This window comes from Salvelinus sp. IW2-2015, linkage group LG30, assembly GCF_002910315.2.
Source record: "Salvelinus sp. IW2-2015 linkage group LG30, ASM291031v2, whole genome shotgun sequence".
Lineage (NCBI taxonomy): Eukaryota > Metazoa > Chordata > Actinopteri > Salmoniformes > Salmonidae > Salvelinus > Salvelinus sp. IW2-2015.
In genome coordinates this window covers 813,494-832,111 of record NC_036869.1, presented here as the reverse complement: position 1 = coordinate 832,111, position 18,618 = coordinate 813,494, and the positions used below count along the sequence as shown (strand labels likewise).

General features: G+C 44.1%; 1 protein-coding gene and 1 long non-coding RNA gene across 2 annotated transcripts in view; one reads left to right on the top strand and one right to left on the bottom strand.

Moving 5' to 3' along the window:
* Positions 1-17,154, top strand: part of LOC111954985 (juxtaposed with another zinc finger protein 1-like) — a 38,378-nt gene extending 21,224 nt beyond the window's left edge. Inside the window, 9 exon segments of the mRNA XM_070436186.1 lie at positions 3,389-3,461; positions 11,783-11,979; positions 16,309-16,437; positions 16,440-16,463; positions 16,466-16,476; positions 16,892-16,928; positions 16,931-16,990; positions 16,993-17,021; positions 17,023-17,154. Coding sequence (XP_070292287.1) covers positions 3,389-3,461; positions 11,783-11,979; positions 16,309-16,437; positions 16,440-16,463; positions 16,466-16,476; positions 16,892-16,928; positions 16,931-16,990; positions 16,993-17,021; positions 17,023-17,067 — 605 coding nt within the window. The 3' untranslated portion in view covers positions 17,068-17,154.
* Positions 17,155-17,331: 177 nt separating this feature from the next.
* On the bottom strand, positions 17,332-17,815 carry LOC139023304 (uncharacterized). The gene is made up of 3 exons (XR_011474437.1): positions 17,794-17,815; positions 17,613-17,754; positions 17,332-17,415 (listed from the first exon to the last, which is right to left on the bottom strand). It is a non-coding gene; the product is annotated as an uncharacterized lncRNA (long non-coding RNA).
* Positions 17,816-18,618: the final 803 nt, after the last annotated feature.

Below are 18,618 nucleotides of genomic sequence, written 5' to 3'. Positions count from 1 at the left end.
GATAATACGGTTATTTAGTATTTTTAACAGCTGACATATGGGACTATTTTCAGGCTTCTGCGCTTGGGTTTCTGTACAGCACTTTGTGACATTGGCTGATGTAAAAAGGGCTTCATAAATACATTTGATTGGGTTTCCAGTGCTTTGAATTGTAAGGGTGTTTTGGGGCTTCATTTTAAAATGGTGCCAAAATGTAAGTGTCCTTTTCTTTATATTAACAATTAAAGGGAATCTTCCGAGTTATACTCTGCATGCATCATTTAGTACTTTCTTTTGGGTATTTAGGATAATTCTGCAGAATTCTGTATGTAGATTTTCTATTGGGTTTTTCTCCCAATGCATATAATCATAATTCCAGGTTGGACACAAAACCTTGCCTCCGTAAAGTGCAATTGGTAAAATTACACTTGAATATTTAGCACTAGATTTGGATAGGAATATTTATTTTTAAAATATATATTTTTATGGAGTAAAATGCTTTGCGGGTTTTTCTTTTAGTGAATTCACTCCCAGACCAAATCCACCAAAGGCACTGATTTTTAGTCCCAGGTAGTTGTACCATTTGGGCATGTTCAACCATTTCCTAATTTGAAGGAGTGTCTGTTGCATTGATTCCTGGCCTTTTTATAGAAAATCACGACTTTGGTTTTCTGAAAGTTAAAGTTGACTGCCCAGTTGATGCTCTATTCCTAAAGAATGTTAAGTTGTTCCTGTAGACCTTACTCTGTTGGTGACAGTAGGACAAGGTCATCTGCATAGAGGAATCTGACCTCGTCTTTGAGGGTGTGTCCAACAACAATGCTAGTTGGTTAATGTAAACTTTGAACAGGATTGGACTTAGAGTGCACCCTTGTCTCACCCCCATCCTTGTGCAAAAAACAATGTTATTTTATTGTAAAGTTAGTACTACATGTGTTGTTTGAGTAAATATATTTTATGATGTCGTATACTTTACCCCCAATGCCGCTTGAGGGTTTTGTAATCTAATCCATCATGCCAAATGGAATCAAAAAGCATTCTTAAAATCAACAAAACATGCAAATCCTTTTTTTTTCTCGCTCTCTCATACACACACAATAACATATACATGTATGGAGACTCATCTAGACTGTAATGATACTCAGTAACACAATACATTCTAAAAGTTCAACATATGCAATAGTATATGCACGGTAGCACAGTATGTTTGACTCCTGATAAGTGTACATCAGATACATGTAAAGTCAAGCAAGTACACTACACTGCCTAGTTGTGTAGCAGGCATTTGCAGCGACAGCCCGCAATTTTAAGGATCGCCATTTTGCTTAGCTAATTGCGTTTTTGAGTTGCGTATGTATGTAAGGTAGGCCAAGTAAATTAGGCTGTACACATTCACCACAAGCTATTGCATTGCATATGTATTCATCATCTGACTGTATTTCTATTCAATGTAGTGGAATGTCACCCTTTTGACCACATGGTGGCAGTGCTACTATGCAGTTGTGGCTCAGCACACATTCATCACATTGCACACACACACTCTTCTCTCTCTCTCACACACACACACACCACACACACACACACACACACACACACACACACACACACAACACACACACACACACACACACACACAACACACACACACACACACACACACACACACACACACACACACACACACACGCTGAGTTAGCAGGGGGGCTTTTGAAGTTTGGGCTGGTGGCCTCAGGCAGTGGAAGCTCCCTGCTGCAATGTTACTGAGTTGGCAAATAGGCTGGAAAAAGTGTGTGTGTGTAATTATATAGTATATCCATCAACCTCCCCTCCCCTGACATGCAGTGTACATACAGTAGCACCATGTTACAGAGAGGGCTATGTAACCAAGAACACTTAATGAAACCAGGGGTTGTAAATTAGATACCCTCTGCTACCATGGACAGAATATAGGCTTTCTTTACTGATACTCCACACAACATTGGAACAGAGAGACTAGTGTGAGTATCTTAAAGTATCAAGCAGACATGAATTTGCACACACACCCATCTCACCTTACTGCATACTGATTTCCTCCACAAATCAAGTCATAAACCCCATATCCAAGCACTTTCAGTCAAAACCGGTGTACTGTACTGGATGTTTGCTACCATTTTGCGTCCCCTTGCACATCTGGTTTACTATGCAGATACATACTGAAAGATTTCAAGACTCCGACGCCATTTCCATATTCATGATCTACAGTGCTTTCCAAAAGTATTCATACCCCTTGACTTATTTCACATGTTGTTGTGTTACAGCCCAAATTCCAAATGGATTAAAAAAAACAACATTTTTCTCACTCATCGACAAACAATACCCCACAGTGACAAAGTGAAAACACGTTTTTATAATTTTTGCACATTTATTGAAAATCAAATATAAAATATCTTGTACCAGTCCATATACCTTGTACCATATACAGTACCAGTCAAGTTTGGACACACCTACTTATTCAATGGTYTTTCTTTATTTTTTACTAATTTCTACATTGTAGAATAATAGTGAAGACATCAAAACTATGAAATAACACATATGGAGTCATGTAGTAACCAAAAAAGGGTTAAACAAATCAAAATATATTTTATATTTGAGATTCTTCAAAGTAGCCACCCTTTGCCTTGATGACAGCTTTGAACGGGATTTACATTCCAACAGGACAATGACCCAAAGCATACGCTGGAATGGCTTCAGAATAAGAAAGTGAAAGTCATTGAGTGGCACAGCCAAAGCCCAGACTTGATTCCCATTGAAAATCTGTGGAAAGACTGTTCACCGCCTCTCCCCATCTAACTTAACAGAGTTTGAGAAAATCTGCAGGGAAGAATGGGAGAAAATCCTAAAATCCAGATGTGCAAAGCTGATACAGAAATACCCAAGACGACTCAAAGCTGATACAGACATACCCAAGACGACTCAAAGCTGATACAGACATACCCAAGACGACTCAAAGCTAATACTGACATACCCAAGACGACTCAAAGCTGATACAGACATACCCAAGACGACTCAAAGCTGATACAGACATACCCAAGACGACTCAAAGCTGAAATCGCCGCCAAAGGTGCTTCTACAAAGTATTGACCATGGGGTGTGAATACTTATGTAAATGAGATATTTCTGTATTTCAATTTCAATAAAGTTTTCTTTGTCATTATTGGGTATTGTGTGTAGATGGGTGAGAAACACAATTTAATCCATTTTGAATTCCGTCTGTAACACAACAACATGTCTAAGTCAGGGTGTGAGTACTTTCTGAAGGCACTAAATATCCATATGATCTATCTAGATTTATTCTACGGTAACTAAATACCCTACTCTCTCCTCTCTCTCTCTCTCTCTCTCTCTCTCTCTCTTGGTCTCTCTGTCTCAGACACAGATCCTCGTGTTCTGGAGAAACAGGAGCAACAACAGCCCACCTACCTGGCCCTGAGCTACATCAACAGGTAACCTACACACAGGGCAGTGTTGCTCCACCGATGGAGTAGTTTCGACAAAGACTAGCATACGGGGACAGAAGTGGCCAGTCATTTGAAATTTGATTTGATCAACATTCCTGGCTTCAGTTCTACCACATCCTTGGTTTTCTTCAGGCTTTTGGTTTGAAAAACATGATTCTGTCTAGTAGCAAATCTGATACGACTTCTTCTTCTGAGGCCTGTATCAGACTTGTGTTTGACCATTGTTTAGCAGTTGCGTTGTGATGTTCTAATTGCCCCTAGTGTGTTATGGTGCTTTTTGTGTTTTTGTGAGCGTGCTGGTGTGACCGTGCTGGTGTGACCGTGCTGGTGTGACTGTGCAGGTGTGACTGTGCTGGTGTGACTGTGCTGGTGTGACTGTGCTGGTGTGACCGTGCTGGTGTGACTGTGCTGGTGTGACTGTGCTGGTGTGACTGTGCTGGTGTGACCGTGCTGGTGTGACTGTGAGTGTGTCATGTTTGTGTCTGGATGACTGATCCCTTCCCAGAGAAACAGTGTTGTCATTAGAAGCACCGAAAACCACAGAAGAAGCGAAACGTGCTCTCTACACAGTTACAGCCTAGCCAAACACAGAAATGAGAATGAGATGTGTGTTAATCCCAAAGCTTCATGTCCAATCTCACACCTCTTAAATCATACTGTGTGTGAGTTAGGGATTTGACAAATGTACAAATGTTCTTAACTTTTAAACTGCCAATCTGGTGAATTCACAATCTTGCATAAATTCTGCATATGACCGCTATTGGGAAATGCAGTTCAATCTACCACAGTGATGGCTACCTACTGGTCGTCATTAGTTGCCATAGCCACAAAGTCATAAAGCCCACCTATTTCTGAAATTATCTTCTAAAAATGTGATTTTAAACCTAACTCCTAACCACACTGCTAACCTTATGCTTAGCCTTAAATTTAGACCAAAAATATACACTATATATGCAAAAGTATGTGGACACTCCTTCAAATTAGTTGATTCGGCTATTTCAGCCACACCCGTTGCTGACGTGTATACAATTGAACACACAGCCATGCAATCTCCATAGACAAATATTGGCAGTAGAATGGCTGTACTGAAGAGCTCAGTGACTTTCTACATGGCTCCGTCATAGGACGCCACCTTTCTAACAAGTCATTTCATCAAATGTCTGCCCTGCTGGAGCTGCCCCAGTCAACTACGCTGTTATTGTGAAGTGGAAACATCTAGGAGCAACACCGGCTCAGCTGCGACGTGGTAGATGTTTTTAAATGTATGTCAATTGTAAAGTCTTTTGTCTGTAATATCTTTTTCGTTATACAGTACCAGTCAGAAGTTTGGACACACCTACTCATTCAAGGGTTTTTCTTAATTTTTTACAATTTTCTACATATTAGAATAATAGTGAAGACATCAAAACTATGAAATAACACAAATGGAATAATTTATTAAACAAAAAAATGTAAAAAAAAAAAAAATGTATATTCAAAGTTCTTCAAAGTAGTCACCCTTTGCCTTGATGACAGCTTTGCACACTTGGCATTCTCTCAAACAGCGTCACCGGGAATGATTTCCAAAAGTCTTGAAGGGGTTCCCACATATGCTGAGCACTTGTTGGCTGATTGTCCTTCACTCTGCGGTCTAACTCATCCCAAACCATCTCAATTGGGTTGAGGTCAGGTGATTGTGGAGGCCAGGTCATCTGATGCAGCACTCCATCACTCTCCTTCTTGGTCAAACAGCCCTTAYACAGCCTGGAGGTGTGTAGGGTCATTGTCCTGTTRAAAAAAAATGATAGTCCCACTAAGTGCAAACTAGATGGGATGGCGTATCCCTGCAGAATGCTGTGGTAGCCATGCTGGTTAAGTGTTCCTTGAATTCTAAATATATCACAGACAGTGTCACCCAGCAAAGCACCATCACACCACCTCCTCCATGCTTCACAGTGGGAACCACACAAATGCGGAGATCTGTTCACCTACTCTGCGTCTCACAAAGACACAGCAGTTGGAACCAAAAATCGYAAATTTGGACTCAGACCAAAGGACAGATTTCCACTAGTCTGTCCAGTGCTCGTGCTTCTTGGCCCAAGCAAGTCTCTTCTTCTTATTGGTGTCCTTTTAGTAGTAGTTTCTTAGCAGCAGCTCAACCATGAAGGCCTGATTCACACGGTCTCCTCTGAACAGTTGATATTGAGATGTGTCTGTTACTTGATCTCTGTGAGTTGCAATCTGAGGTGCAGTAATTGCCAATTTATGACGGCTGGTAACTCTAATGAACTTATCCTCTGCAGCAGAGGTAACTCTGGGTCTTCCTTTCCTGTGGCGGTCCTCATGAGAGCCAGTTTCGTCATAGCGCTTGATGGTTTTTACGACTGCACTTGAAGAAACATTCAAAGTTCTTGACATTTTCTGGATTGACTGACCTTYATGTTTTAAAGTAATGACGGACTGTCGTTTCTCTGCTTATTTTGAGCTGTTCTTGCCATAATATGGACTTGGTCTTTTACCAAATAGGGCTATCTTCTGTATACCACCCCCTACCATGTCACAACACAACTGATTGGCTCAAATGCATTAAGGCACACCTGTTAATTGAAATGCATTCCAGGTGATTAACTCATGACGCTARTTGAGAGAATGCCAAGAGTGTGCAAGGCTGTCATCAAGGCAAAGGGTGGCTACTTTGAAGAATCTCAAATATAAAATATATTTTGTTTAACACGTTTTTGGTTACTACATGATTCCATACATGTTATTTCATAGTTTTGAAGTCTTCACTATTATTATACAATGTAGAAAATAGCAAAAATAAAGACAAACCCTTGAATGAGTAGGTGTGTCCAAACTTTTGACTGGTACTGTATGCCAGACCCCAGTAAACTTAGCTGTTTTCATTGGCATCGGCTAATCCTAATACATCCTAATAAATCAAATCAAGTCCCAACGAACCATCAAACAGGCAAAGCATCAACACAGGACTATGATTGAATCCTACTACACTGGCTTTGAATCCTACTACATTGGCTCTGACRCTTGTTGGATGTGGTAGGSCTKGCAAACTATTACTGATTACAAAGGGAAACCTAGCTGTGAGCTGTCCAGTGACACGAGCCTACCAGACGAGCTAAATGCCTTCTATGTTCACTTTGAGGCAAGCAACACTGAACCATGCATGATAGCACCAGCTGTTCCGGATGACTATGTGAGTAAGACCTTTTAAACAGGTCAACATTCACAAGGCCGCAGGACGAGATGGATTATCAGGACGCGTACTCAGAGCATGCGACYKTACTGACATTTTCAACCTCTCACTGACAGAGTCTGTAATACCTACATGTTTCAAGCAGACCACAATAGTCCCTGTGCCCAAGAACGCCAAGGTAACCTGCCCAAGTGACTACCGCCCCGTAGCACTCATGTCTGTAGCCATGAAGTGCTTTTGAAAGGCTGGTCATGGCTCACAACACCACCATCCCAGAAACCCTAGACCCAATACAATTCACATACCGCCCCAACARATCCACAGGTGATGCAATCTCCGTTGCACTCTACATTGCACATTCCCACCTGGACAAAAGGAACACCTACGTGAGAATGCTGTTGACTACAGCTCAGCGTTCAACACCATAGTGCCCTCAAAGCTCATCACTAAGACAAGGACCCTGGGACTGAACACCTCCCTCTGCAACTAGATCGTGGACATCCTGATGGGCCGTCCCCAGGTGGTAAGGGTWGGCAACAACACATCTGACACACTGATACTCAACATCGGGGCCCCTCGGGTGTGTGCTTAGTCCCCGCATGTACTCTCTGTTTACCCACGACTGCGTGGCCACACACGACTCCAACACCATAATCTTTTGCTGACGACATAACGGTGGTAGGCYTGAACACCGCCAACGATGAGACAGCCTACAGGGAGGAGGTCAGACACCTGGCAGTGTGGTGCCAGGACAAGAACCTCTATCTCAACGTGAGCAAGACAAACGAGCTGATTGTGGACTACAGGAAAAGGGGGGCCATTGACAATGCTATAGTGGAGCGGGTCRAGAGCTTCAAGTTCTTTGGTGTCCACATCACTAATAAACTATCATGGTCCAAACACACCAAGACAGTTGTGAAGAGGGCACGACAACCCCTATTCCCCCTCAAGAGACTGAAAAGATTTGGCATGGGTCCTCAGATCCTCAAAAAGTTCTACAGCTGCACCATTGAGAGTATCCTGACTGGTTGATTCACCGCTTGGTATGGCAACTTCTCGGCACCAGACCGCAAGGCGCTGCAGAGGGTAGTACATCACTGGGACCAAGCTTCCTGCCATCCAGGACCTCTATACCAGGCGGTGTCAGAGGAAGGCCCTAAAAATTGTCAAAGACTCTAGCAACCCTAGTCATAGGCTGTTTCCTCTGCTACCGCACGGCAAGCGGTACGGGAGCGCCAAGTCTGGCTCCTTAAAAGCTTCTACCTCCAAGCCATTAGACTGCTAAACAGTTACTCAAATGGCTACCYGTACTACTTCCCAACGAGCTGTTCCTGTTAATGGGGAGAATCTGAAAGTTGTCTAACTTCAGCTATCTTGGTGTAATTTTGGACTCCAATTTGAAATTTAAGAAACATGTGAAGAAGGTGGTTAACACGGTTACGTTTGGATTATCCAACTTTAGGTTTATCAGACCGTTCCTTCCTCTGGAGGCCGCCAAACTATGTATGCTATAATCTTCTCACATCTGATATGTTGCCTCACATGCTGGTCACAAGCAGGAGCTACTATTCTGAAACCAATTGCATAACTCAAAAAAACAAAAAAAAACGTTTTGATTTTTGATAACAAACCAAACAGTTACCACCATTGTCATGTCATTTACAAACATTATTTATTTAGTCTGGATAGCTTTAAGCAGTATGTAGATGCAAGCCTTGTCTTTAAGATGCTGCATGGTCTTGACCAGCCACCCCTATGTTGGCATATCATGCTCAAGGAAAGCACCTCCAGGATAACAAGGGCAGTAACTAGAGGGGATTGCGTTGTCCCTTTTCGACACAGTAAAATCGGCCAATTGGTCTTCTCTGTTAGAGCTACAATATACTGGACTGCAATGCCCATGGACTTGAGAGGCTGCACTGATTATTGTACTTTTACATTTGAATTGAAAACATGGCTAAAATCTATCCAAACATGTACACATGAGTTATCTGTGGTTCCTCATACAGTTGAAGTCAGAAGTTTACATACACCTTAGTCAAATACATTTAAACTCAGTTTTTCACAATTCCTGACATTTAATCCARGTAAAAATTCCCTGTCTTAGGTCAGTTAGGATCACCACTTTATTTTAAGAATGTGAAATGTCAGAATAATAGTAGAGATAATTATTTATTTCAGTTTTTATTTCTTTCATCACATTCCCAGTGGGTCAGAAGTTTACATACACTCAATTAGTATTTGGTAGCATTGCCTTTAAAATGTTAACTTGGATCAAACGTTTCGGGTAGCATTCCACAAGCTTCCCACATTCAGTTGGGTGAATTTTGGCCCATTCCTCCTGACAGAGCTGGTGTAACTGAGTCAGGTTTGTAGGCCTCCTTGCTCGCACACGCTTCTTCAGTTCTGCCCACAAATGTTCTATAGGATTGAAGTCAGGGCTTTGTGATGGCCACTCCAATACCTTGACTTTGTTGTCCTTAAGCCATTTTGCCACAACTTTGGAAGTATACTTGGGTCATTGTCCATTTGGAAGACCCATTTGCAACTAACTTTTAACTTCCTGACTGATGTCTTGAGATGTTGCTTCAATTATCCACATAATTTTCCTCCCTCATGAGGCCATCTATTTTGTGAAGTGCACCAGCCCTCCTGCAGCAACGCACCCCCACAACATGATGCTGCACCCCCCGTGCTTCACGGTTGGGATGGTGTTCTTCAGCTTGCAAGCCTCCCCCTTTTTCCTCCTAACATAAGATGATCATTATGACCAAACAGTTCTATTTTTGTTTCATCAGACGAGGACATTTCTCCAAAAAGTACGATCTTTGTCCCCATGTGCAGTTGCAAACCGTAGTCTGGCTTTTTTTATGGCGGTTTTATAGCAGTGGCTTCTTCCTTGCTGAGAGACCTTTCAGGTTATGTCAATATAGGACTGTTTTACTGTGGATATAGATACTTTTGTACCTGTTTCCTTCACATCTTCACAAGGTCCTTTGCTGCTGTTCTGGGATTGATTTGCACTTTTCGCACCAAAGTACGTTCATCTCTAGGAGACAGAACGCATCTCCTTCCTGAGCTGAATGACGGCTGCGTGGTCCCATGGTGTTTATACTTGCGTACTATTGTTTGTACAGATGAACGTGGTACCTTCAGGCTTTGGAAATTGCTCCCAAGGATGAACCAGACTTGTGGAGGTCTACAATTTTTTTTCTGTGTTCTTGGCTGATTTCTTTTGATGTCAAGCAAAGAGGCACTGAGTTTGAAGGTAGACCTTGAAATACATCCACAGGTACAACTTCAATTGACTCAAATGATGTCAATGAGCCTATCAGAAGCTTCTAAAGCCATTACATTCATTTTCTGGAATTCTCCAAGCTGTTTAAAGGCACAGTCAGGTTAGTGTATGTAAACTTCTGACCCACTGGAATTGTGATACAGTGAATTATAAGTGAAATAATCGGTCTGTAAACAATTGTTGGAAAAATTACTTGTGTCATGCACAAAGTAGATGTCCTAACCGACTTGCCAAAACTATAGTTTGTTAACAAGACATTTGTGGAGTGGTTGAAAATGAGTTTTAATGACTCCAACCTAAGTGTATGTAAACTTCCAACTTCAACTGTATGTAAGACGACAGTTGATGATAGTGTTGTCGTTAGAATGATGTATTATTGGATATAATGTATTTGTATGTGTATTGTGTCTGTGTAATTGTCCTTAGCTGTCCTGGGACTAAGGCTGCAAATTAGCTTTATGCTAACTCCGCCATATTTACATGGATGTTGCGTTATTGTAATATTGCTGTTGATTAATGTGCATTGTCCCCTATAAATAAATAAATAMATTTGTATTGACCCGCTTTTTTAAGTTGCTGCTACTCGCTGTTTATTATTTATGCATAGTCACCCCTACCTACATGTACATATTACCTCGACTAACCTGTAACCCCGCACATTGACTCGGTACTGGTACCCCGTGTAAATAGCCTCGTTATTGTTATTTTATTGTGTTACATTTTTCTTACTTTAGTTGAATTATTTTCTTAAATATTTTCGTACTTAAAAAAAAAAGCAGCATGGTTAATTATGGGCTTGTAAGTAAGCATTTCACTGTAAGGTGAATACCTGTTGTATTCGGCGCATGTGACAAATAAAATGTGATTTGATTCCTGTTTCAGCATGAAAATGCCCCCATGCACAAAGCGAGGTCCGTACAGAAATGGTTTGTCGAGATCGGTGTGGAAGAACTTGACTGGCCTGCACCGAGCCCTGACCTCAACCACATCAAACACCTTTGGGATGAATTTGAAGGCCAATAGCGAGCCAGGCCTAATCGCCCAACATCAGTGCTTGACTTCACTAACACTCTTGTGGCTGAATGGATGCAAGTCCCTGCAGCACTTTCCTCCTTCAGGGCTGTCACAGTTTTTCCACATGGCATCTTGTAGTCTGGTTCTAGATATGCCATTAGGGCATTGACGCTGATATCCTCTACCAGTGACAATGGCTGCATATCAATCATTTCTGTAGTCAGCGCTGTGATTTTCACTCCGTCCCTTATCGCACTGCTGCCAGCAGCAGGCTGGGTCTCACCGGGCTTTCCTTTCAGCATTGCACCTGTACTGCCTACCACTGTATCTCAATTCCACCTCGCAAAGTTTGCATTTCATCACCTTCTCATTTAATTTCTCAAAGTATTGCCATACAGTACTTCGAAGCTGTCGCTACCCTGTCTCACCATTTGATGTGCGGAGTGGCAAATCATTAGAAAGATGCATAGCCATCTCCTCACAGCATTGTTGCGTTAGGTATTTGGTGAATTTACATTTTTGCCTTTTATGATCATGATCGGAACCTGTTAATGGTAGATTTGCGATTACTGCACTGTGATTTTAATTGGTTAGGTTTTTTTTCTAAACGTTAACAATCCCAAATTTGTTTGAACGTCACAGCCCTAGTGTGGGTGGAGGAGTGGTGAGAGAAAAGAAGGAGCCAGAAGAGAGGGAAATAAATAATACATATTGTTTAAATAGTGTGTGTGTGTGTGTGTGTGTGTGTGTGTGTGTGTGTGTGTGTGTGTGTGTAACCTGTGTAGCAATGTTTGTGTCCAGGTTTATGACGGACGCGGCACGTCGGGAGCAGGAGACCCTGAAGAAGAAGGCCACACCCAAACTTTCCCTGTCAATCACAGGTGGCGTGTCTCGGAACAGCGTGGCCACACCTCCACGGCACAGCAACGGCAACCTGACTCCCCCCGTGACTCCTCCCATCACACCCTCCTCMTCCTTCCGTAGCAGCACGCCCACAGGTAAGCGAAAGTGGAGATTTTGGATGTGTTGCCTTTTGCCTCTTGTGGTCCTGTGTGGCTCACTTTGGATAAAAGCATCTGCTAAATGGCATTGCCTCTAGTGTTCTAGACTGAAGGTCAATGGAACCAAGGTTACTCACTTAACCAGAGTTCAATGAACTAGGGACTATGCTAGTCACTCAATGGATATCCTTTCGCCTGGCGGCAGGATGAGCCGAGGTATTAATATCAGAGTAAATCCGTGTGATGCGCGTGCCCCCACCCGCTATAAACACCCAGCATCATGTCCTCTTTTCTTCCCTCGGCTACGCAGGCGAGTGAGTAGTGGATGTAGCTGTCGTTGAGTGTGTCGAGTACCGTAATTTCTGGACTATTAAGCGCACCTGAATATAAGCCGCACCCACTGAATTAWTTTTTTTTGTATTTTGTACATAAATAAGCCGCACATGTCTATAAGCCACARGTGCCTACCGGTACATTGAAACAAATGAACTTTACACAGCCTTTAAACGAAACACGGCTTGTAACAAAAATAAATAGGCTTTTAAACGAAACACGGCTTGTAACAAAAATAAATAGGCTTTAACGAAACACGGCTTGTAACAAAAATAAATAGGCTTTAACGAAACACGGCTTGTAACAAAAATTAAAAAAATAGCAGTAAACAGTAGCCTACCAAGAAAGTCATTGGTCACTATCTTCCTCCTGTGCACTGAAACCACTGAAGTCATCTCCTTCGGTGTCGGAGTTGAATAGCCTCAGAATTGCTTCATCCGATGTTGGATCGTTTTCATTGTCGCTCTCGTCACTTTCATCCGGAGGCAAATTCCCCGCTGAGCTCATGCTGCCCTCTTCAACAMGCAGCAGTCCAGCCTTTCGAAACCCGTTGATGATAGTGGATTTTTTGACAATGCTCCACGCTGTCAGGACCCACTGGCAGACTTGACCATAAGTTGCTCTTCGCATGCGGCCTGTTTTAGTGAAGGATTTCTCCCCACTTGTCATCCAAGCCTCCCACTGAACACGGAGCGCCACCTTAAATGCACGATTTACACTGATGTCGAGTGGCTGCAAATACTTTGTTGTGCCCCCAGGAATCACAGCTGGAATTGAGTTTGTCCTCTTGATGRCTTCTTTCACAGAATCTGTTATGTGGGCCCTCATGCTGTCCAACACGAGCAATGCCTTGTTCTTGTGAAAGAATCCTCCCGGTCGCTTGCCGTAACACTCCGTATGCCATTCATGCATTAGGCCTTCCGTCATCCATCCTTTCTTGTTGACTTTCACAACAATTCCTCTCGGGAATTTTTCTTTTGGCATCGTCATGCGTTTGAAAATCAACATCGGTGGAAGCTTTTCTCCCGATGCCGTGCAGCTCAGAACACAGGTGAAGTGCGTTTTTTCATGCCCAGTTGTTTTCAGCGTGATGGATGATTCGCCTTTCCTGTTGACAGTCCGAGTGAGAGGCAGGTCAAACGTCAGAGGAACCTCATCCATATTTATGATGTCGTGAGGGCCGATGGAATGCTCCGCTATCTTTGCATCAGTGAATTTGCGGAAATTTGAAACTTTTTCCTCGTAGTCGGGACGGAGCTGCTGACACAGACTCGTCCGTACCCTGATGGACAGGCCTTTACGTCTCATAAATCTTAGACACCACGATGGTCCACCTCTAAAATCCTCAAACTTCATTGCGGTGGCGATTGTTTTGGCTTTCAGTCGGATCTGCACAGTTGAAACACCTCGGCCGTCTGCTCTCTGTGTGTTGACCCAGTCTTCAAGCTCATTTTCTAGTTCGGGCCATCTGCTTTTCTTCCCTCTGAAAGCTTTTGTTGTCTTTCTGCACTGAGTCAGTTCCTCACGCTGCTGTTTCCAACGTCTTATCATCGACTCATTAAGGCCAAGCTCCCGTGCAGCAGCTCTATTTCCTTTTCCAACAGCCAGATCGATCGCCTTCAACTTGAAAGCTGCATCATATGCATTTCTCCGTGTCTTTGCCATGATGAGGGTGACAAAATGACTACCGTAATCAGAATGATGGGAAGTTTGAGCGCGCTCGATTTACGTCACATTATGTGACGGTGCTCAGTTTTTTGGCGGCATGAATCTTGTGAAAGCGGGAAAAATCCATAAATTTGCCGCGTCATTGTATAAGCCGCGAGGTTCAAAGCGTGGGAAAAAGTAGCGGCTTATAGTCCGGAAATTACGGTATACTCCCTTTTAGGTGAAGATTACTCCTCCCAGGAGTGCTCTGCAGTGTTTTGTCATTTTTTTCTTACAGGGTGACACCTTGCTACGAAGTAGGGTGAACGGGTTGGGCCAACCTGTTTACGGCGCGAGGCTTCGTTGTCTTGTCCGCCGGTTAGCCTCCCGGGTAATTGCGTTATCTGTTGCGTGTTAGCTTCAGCTGGATGCTAGCCTCTTYTCTCTGGAGTTTGAGTCTGGGTACTGCGCCTACCCAGGCTAGGGGAGACTCTCTAGCTAAACACAGAGTCGCACCTTGACGTCCAAACTTCGCATACTATCTTACTGGCTCGAGCTGCAGCTGTTGCCAGAGTTAGATTCAGAGGATGTGCGCCTCACTAATCTCGCCAGAGTTAGCCAGTCTGTTCTCATGACCTCTCCCCACACCTAGTCTGTCACTGTCAGTTGAATTGGGCTCCTCACATCCATACCTTTTGGGGATTGTGAGTGGAATTTCTCCAATATATTCTGATATCCGTAGAATGTGGTGTTATACAGATTATCTCATCTATAAGACATATCTGTATTTCTGCTTCTGTCTAGACGGGGAGAATATCATCCATGCCATACTACYRYRMTAAATGCAATGCTGGCTTGGCTTCGACTGATGCCCATTGCACCTGTATTATGTGCCTGGGCTTAGAGCCTGTCATTCAGTCTGTAGATTCCCCCTACTCTGGATGAGGCGGCTCAGTCAGCCTCTCTGTCTTCGCAGCTCTGTTCTCTCAGCCTGACAGGCTCCGTTGAAGACTTAAGACAGGATCCTGATGCTATCCCCGTCTTTGCTGGTTAATGACCTAGAAGAAGAGACCTCTGAGGCTGGTTCTGGGTCAGCGAACCATGGCTCAGAGAGGGCTGAGAGTGAAGCCCCTGTTCATCAGCTGATATGCAGGAGTTCATCTAAAGAGAAGCTCTGGATATTAATCATTCCTCAGTGCTCCAAGTTCTCTAATGCGTCAATCTTGGGCTAAGGTGAACTCAAGGTCCCATGTCTCAAGCCAGTGAAAGCCTTCATGGACCATCATGGCTTCTCCTGAGGAGTTGAGACTGGGCCAGTACCCAGTCATGGACCCCATTATTGCGGCCATGGTCCTCCCAGACGAGATCATTGGTAGGTCTCCCCGCTGTCCTCTGGGACCTCATCTGGCATACCTGCACGGTCTGATAGCTCGCCTGTCCACTGACGGTGACCCTGAGCTGATGGCTGAAATGACTCCGGTGTCCAGACTCCTCTCCCTCTTAAACTCTGAGATGTCACGTGCTAATGGCAAAGCCCTGTCTATGATCATCTCGTCACGCAGACCGCTTGGGCTGTCCCCGACAAAGATGTCGACCTCCGTGAAGAAACCCTTTATGGAGCTCCCCATTTCCCCGGTCCAAGTTTTTGGTCCTGGAGTGGACACCATTTTAGACCAAACGACGAAGCTGCAGAAGGACATAGAGACCTTGCAGTCTTTCATGGGTCCCCCTCAAGCGAAATGGAACATTCCTATTGTGAGTGTTCTAGTGTGTTCAGTAGAGAGACAGTGTTCTTGCGATGTGCAGTGGTCCCAGTCTACACAGGTAATTACACACCAGCTGTCACACTGTTCACACGGGTGTGTGTGTTTCAGAGCCCTGAAGCAGATGGTCCAATTCCTGCCCAAATATTTGTGTTTACACACAACCACGTGTACACACACCCTTGTTGAAGTCCTTTTAACATGTGCCAGGGTGCCATCCATTTCCTCCTGCTGAGGTGCAGCATTTCCTGTGTGTGTGTGTGTGTGTGTGTGTGTGTGTGTGTGTGTGTGTGTGTGTGTGTGTGTGTGTTGTGTGCGCACATTGGGGTTGGGGATTGTGAGAGTCGGTGTGTGTGTGTGTGTGGAAAAAGTGGTGCACTTACTAAATCAGAGCAATGAGGATACCTCCCATTTAATGATCTGTTTCAGGGAGCCAAACCCCTCCCCCTGGGTACTCTTGAGACACACACACTGAACCCTCCTCTGTTCTATGCTCCATGCCCCTCTACTTGAGACAGTATAGTCATGTCCCCATGACACGCAAACTGATGTGTGTGTGTGTGTGTGTGTGTTCCCCCTCCAGGCAGTGAGTATGATGATGAGGAGGTGGACTATGAGGAGTCAGACAGTGATGAGTCCTGGACCACAGAGAGTGCCATCAGCTCAGAGGTCTATCCTCAGCTCATGTGTATGAATGGAGGGGAGGAGAAACCTTTGCCTGCCCTGTGCCTGGCTGCAAGAGAGATACAAGGTGCAGTACACACACAGCCCCAGTTTATAGAACAGTCCCTAGCTCTGTTATTCTGCTACACACTAGTCCTCTATATATCAGTTCAGTATAGCCTATGATCTGTGTAGTGGAGGTTTTCACTTCGGGTGTGAGGGGGAGTTTCCTCTAGCAATGTCAACGTTTGCAATGTTGTTCCTGGATGTGCTTTTAGGGATTTTCACTAAGATAATGTAAGGGGAATTATTATTTTTTCTAGGAGTGGGGCAGTATTCTTCTTCTTATTAGGTAGGACAGTAAAGGACTGAGGATGGGGATGCTAGAATAGCAGTCGGTCGGATGCAAACCCACGCTCGCACAGGTAGCTGTGTTCTGGAGGCAGCCACTTAGACCGCTAGCCCACGCCAGGCCTGCTAATCTGTCTCTCCCCCTCATTCAGAATGTGAACGGTATTAAATACCATGCCAAGAACGGCCACGGACACAGATCCGTGTGCGGAAGCCCTTCAAGTGCCGCTGTGGGAAGAGCTACAAGACGTCACAGGCCTGAGACACCACACCATCAACTTCCCCCACCGCCGTCTCCGCCGACATCATCCGCAAGATGCAGGGCTAGAGAGCCCCCCCAAACATTTCCCTATTCCTCACCAGACCACATCCCAACCCAACCACCCACACTTTTTCAATGTTAATATCCACCCACCTTGACAACCAACCAAAACATATCCCTATCCCTTCTGGCCAACCTTAGGGGTGACACCAAACCCTATCCCTTCTAGCCCAACCTTAGGGGTGACAACCTAAACCCCTATCCCTTCTAGCCAACCTTAGGGGTGACACCCAACCTATCCTTCTGCCCAATTGTAGGGTGACAACCAAACCCTATCCCTTCTAGCCCAACCTTAGGGGTGACAATCAAACCCCTATCCCTTCTGGCCCAACCTTAGGGGTGACAACCCAAACCCTATCCTTCTGGCCAACCTTAGGGGTGACAACCAAACCCCTATCCCTTTCTGGCCCAACCTTAGGGTGACAACCCAAACTATCCCTTCTAGCCCAACTTAGGGGTGACAACCTAACCCTTATCCTTCTGCCCAACCTTAGGGGTGACAACCCAAACCCTATCCCTTCTGGCCAACCTTAGGGGTGACAACCCAAAACCCTATCCCTTCTAGCCCAACCTTAGGGTGACAACCCAAACCCCTTCCCTTCTAGCCCAACCTTAGGGGTGACAACCTAAACCCTATCCCTTCTAGCCCAACCTTAGGGGTGACAACCCAAACCCTATCCCTTCTGGCCCAACCTTAGGGTGACAACCTAACCCCTATCCTTCTAGCCCAACCTTAGGGGTGACAACCCAAACCCTATCCCTTCTGGCCCAACCTTAGGGTGACAACCCAAACCCCTATCCCTTCTGGCCCAACCTTAGGGGTGACAACCAAACCTCTATCCCTTCTAGCCCAACTTTAGGGGTGACAACCCAAACCCCTATCCCTTCTGGCCCAACCTTAGGGTGACAACCAAACCCCTTCCCTTCTAGCCCAACCTTAAGGGTGACACCCCAAACCCTATCCCTTCTAGCCCAACCTTAGGGGTGACAACCCAAACCCCTATCCCTTCTGGCCCAACTTAGTGGTGACCACAACCTATCCCTTCTAGCCCAACCTTAGGGGTGACAACCCAAACCCCTATCCCTTCCTCCCACACACTAAAGGATCTAGTGCATGCTTTAACTTGTTTATGTCTTGTATTATGTTCTTTGGGTTTCACATGTTACTCTATCTCTTGTTATTTTAATAACATGCATCTTTATAGGCTTTTTTTGTTTGTACATTTGCACATTCTTACGCTATCCCAACTATTTCCGTGACTTTTTGTATTGACATACGGTGCTAACAAAACGAAAACAAAGAAAAGAAAAAGAAAGAAAAAACAAAACAGAAGAAGAAGAGAGGAGTAATGTAAAAGAGAAGGAAGGTGTGGAGTTGGATTATACAGTCTATATATAGATATATAAACAATAGATGTGTGTATATATACATATATAAGTATTCATCAGCATATATACTAAGTAGTTCCACTTTATTTTCAAGCTTTATTTTTTTATATTCTTTTTCAATATATTTTCCAGATTTTAGTTTCTTTTGATATTTCATCAATAAGTGTT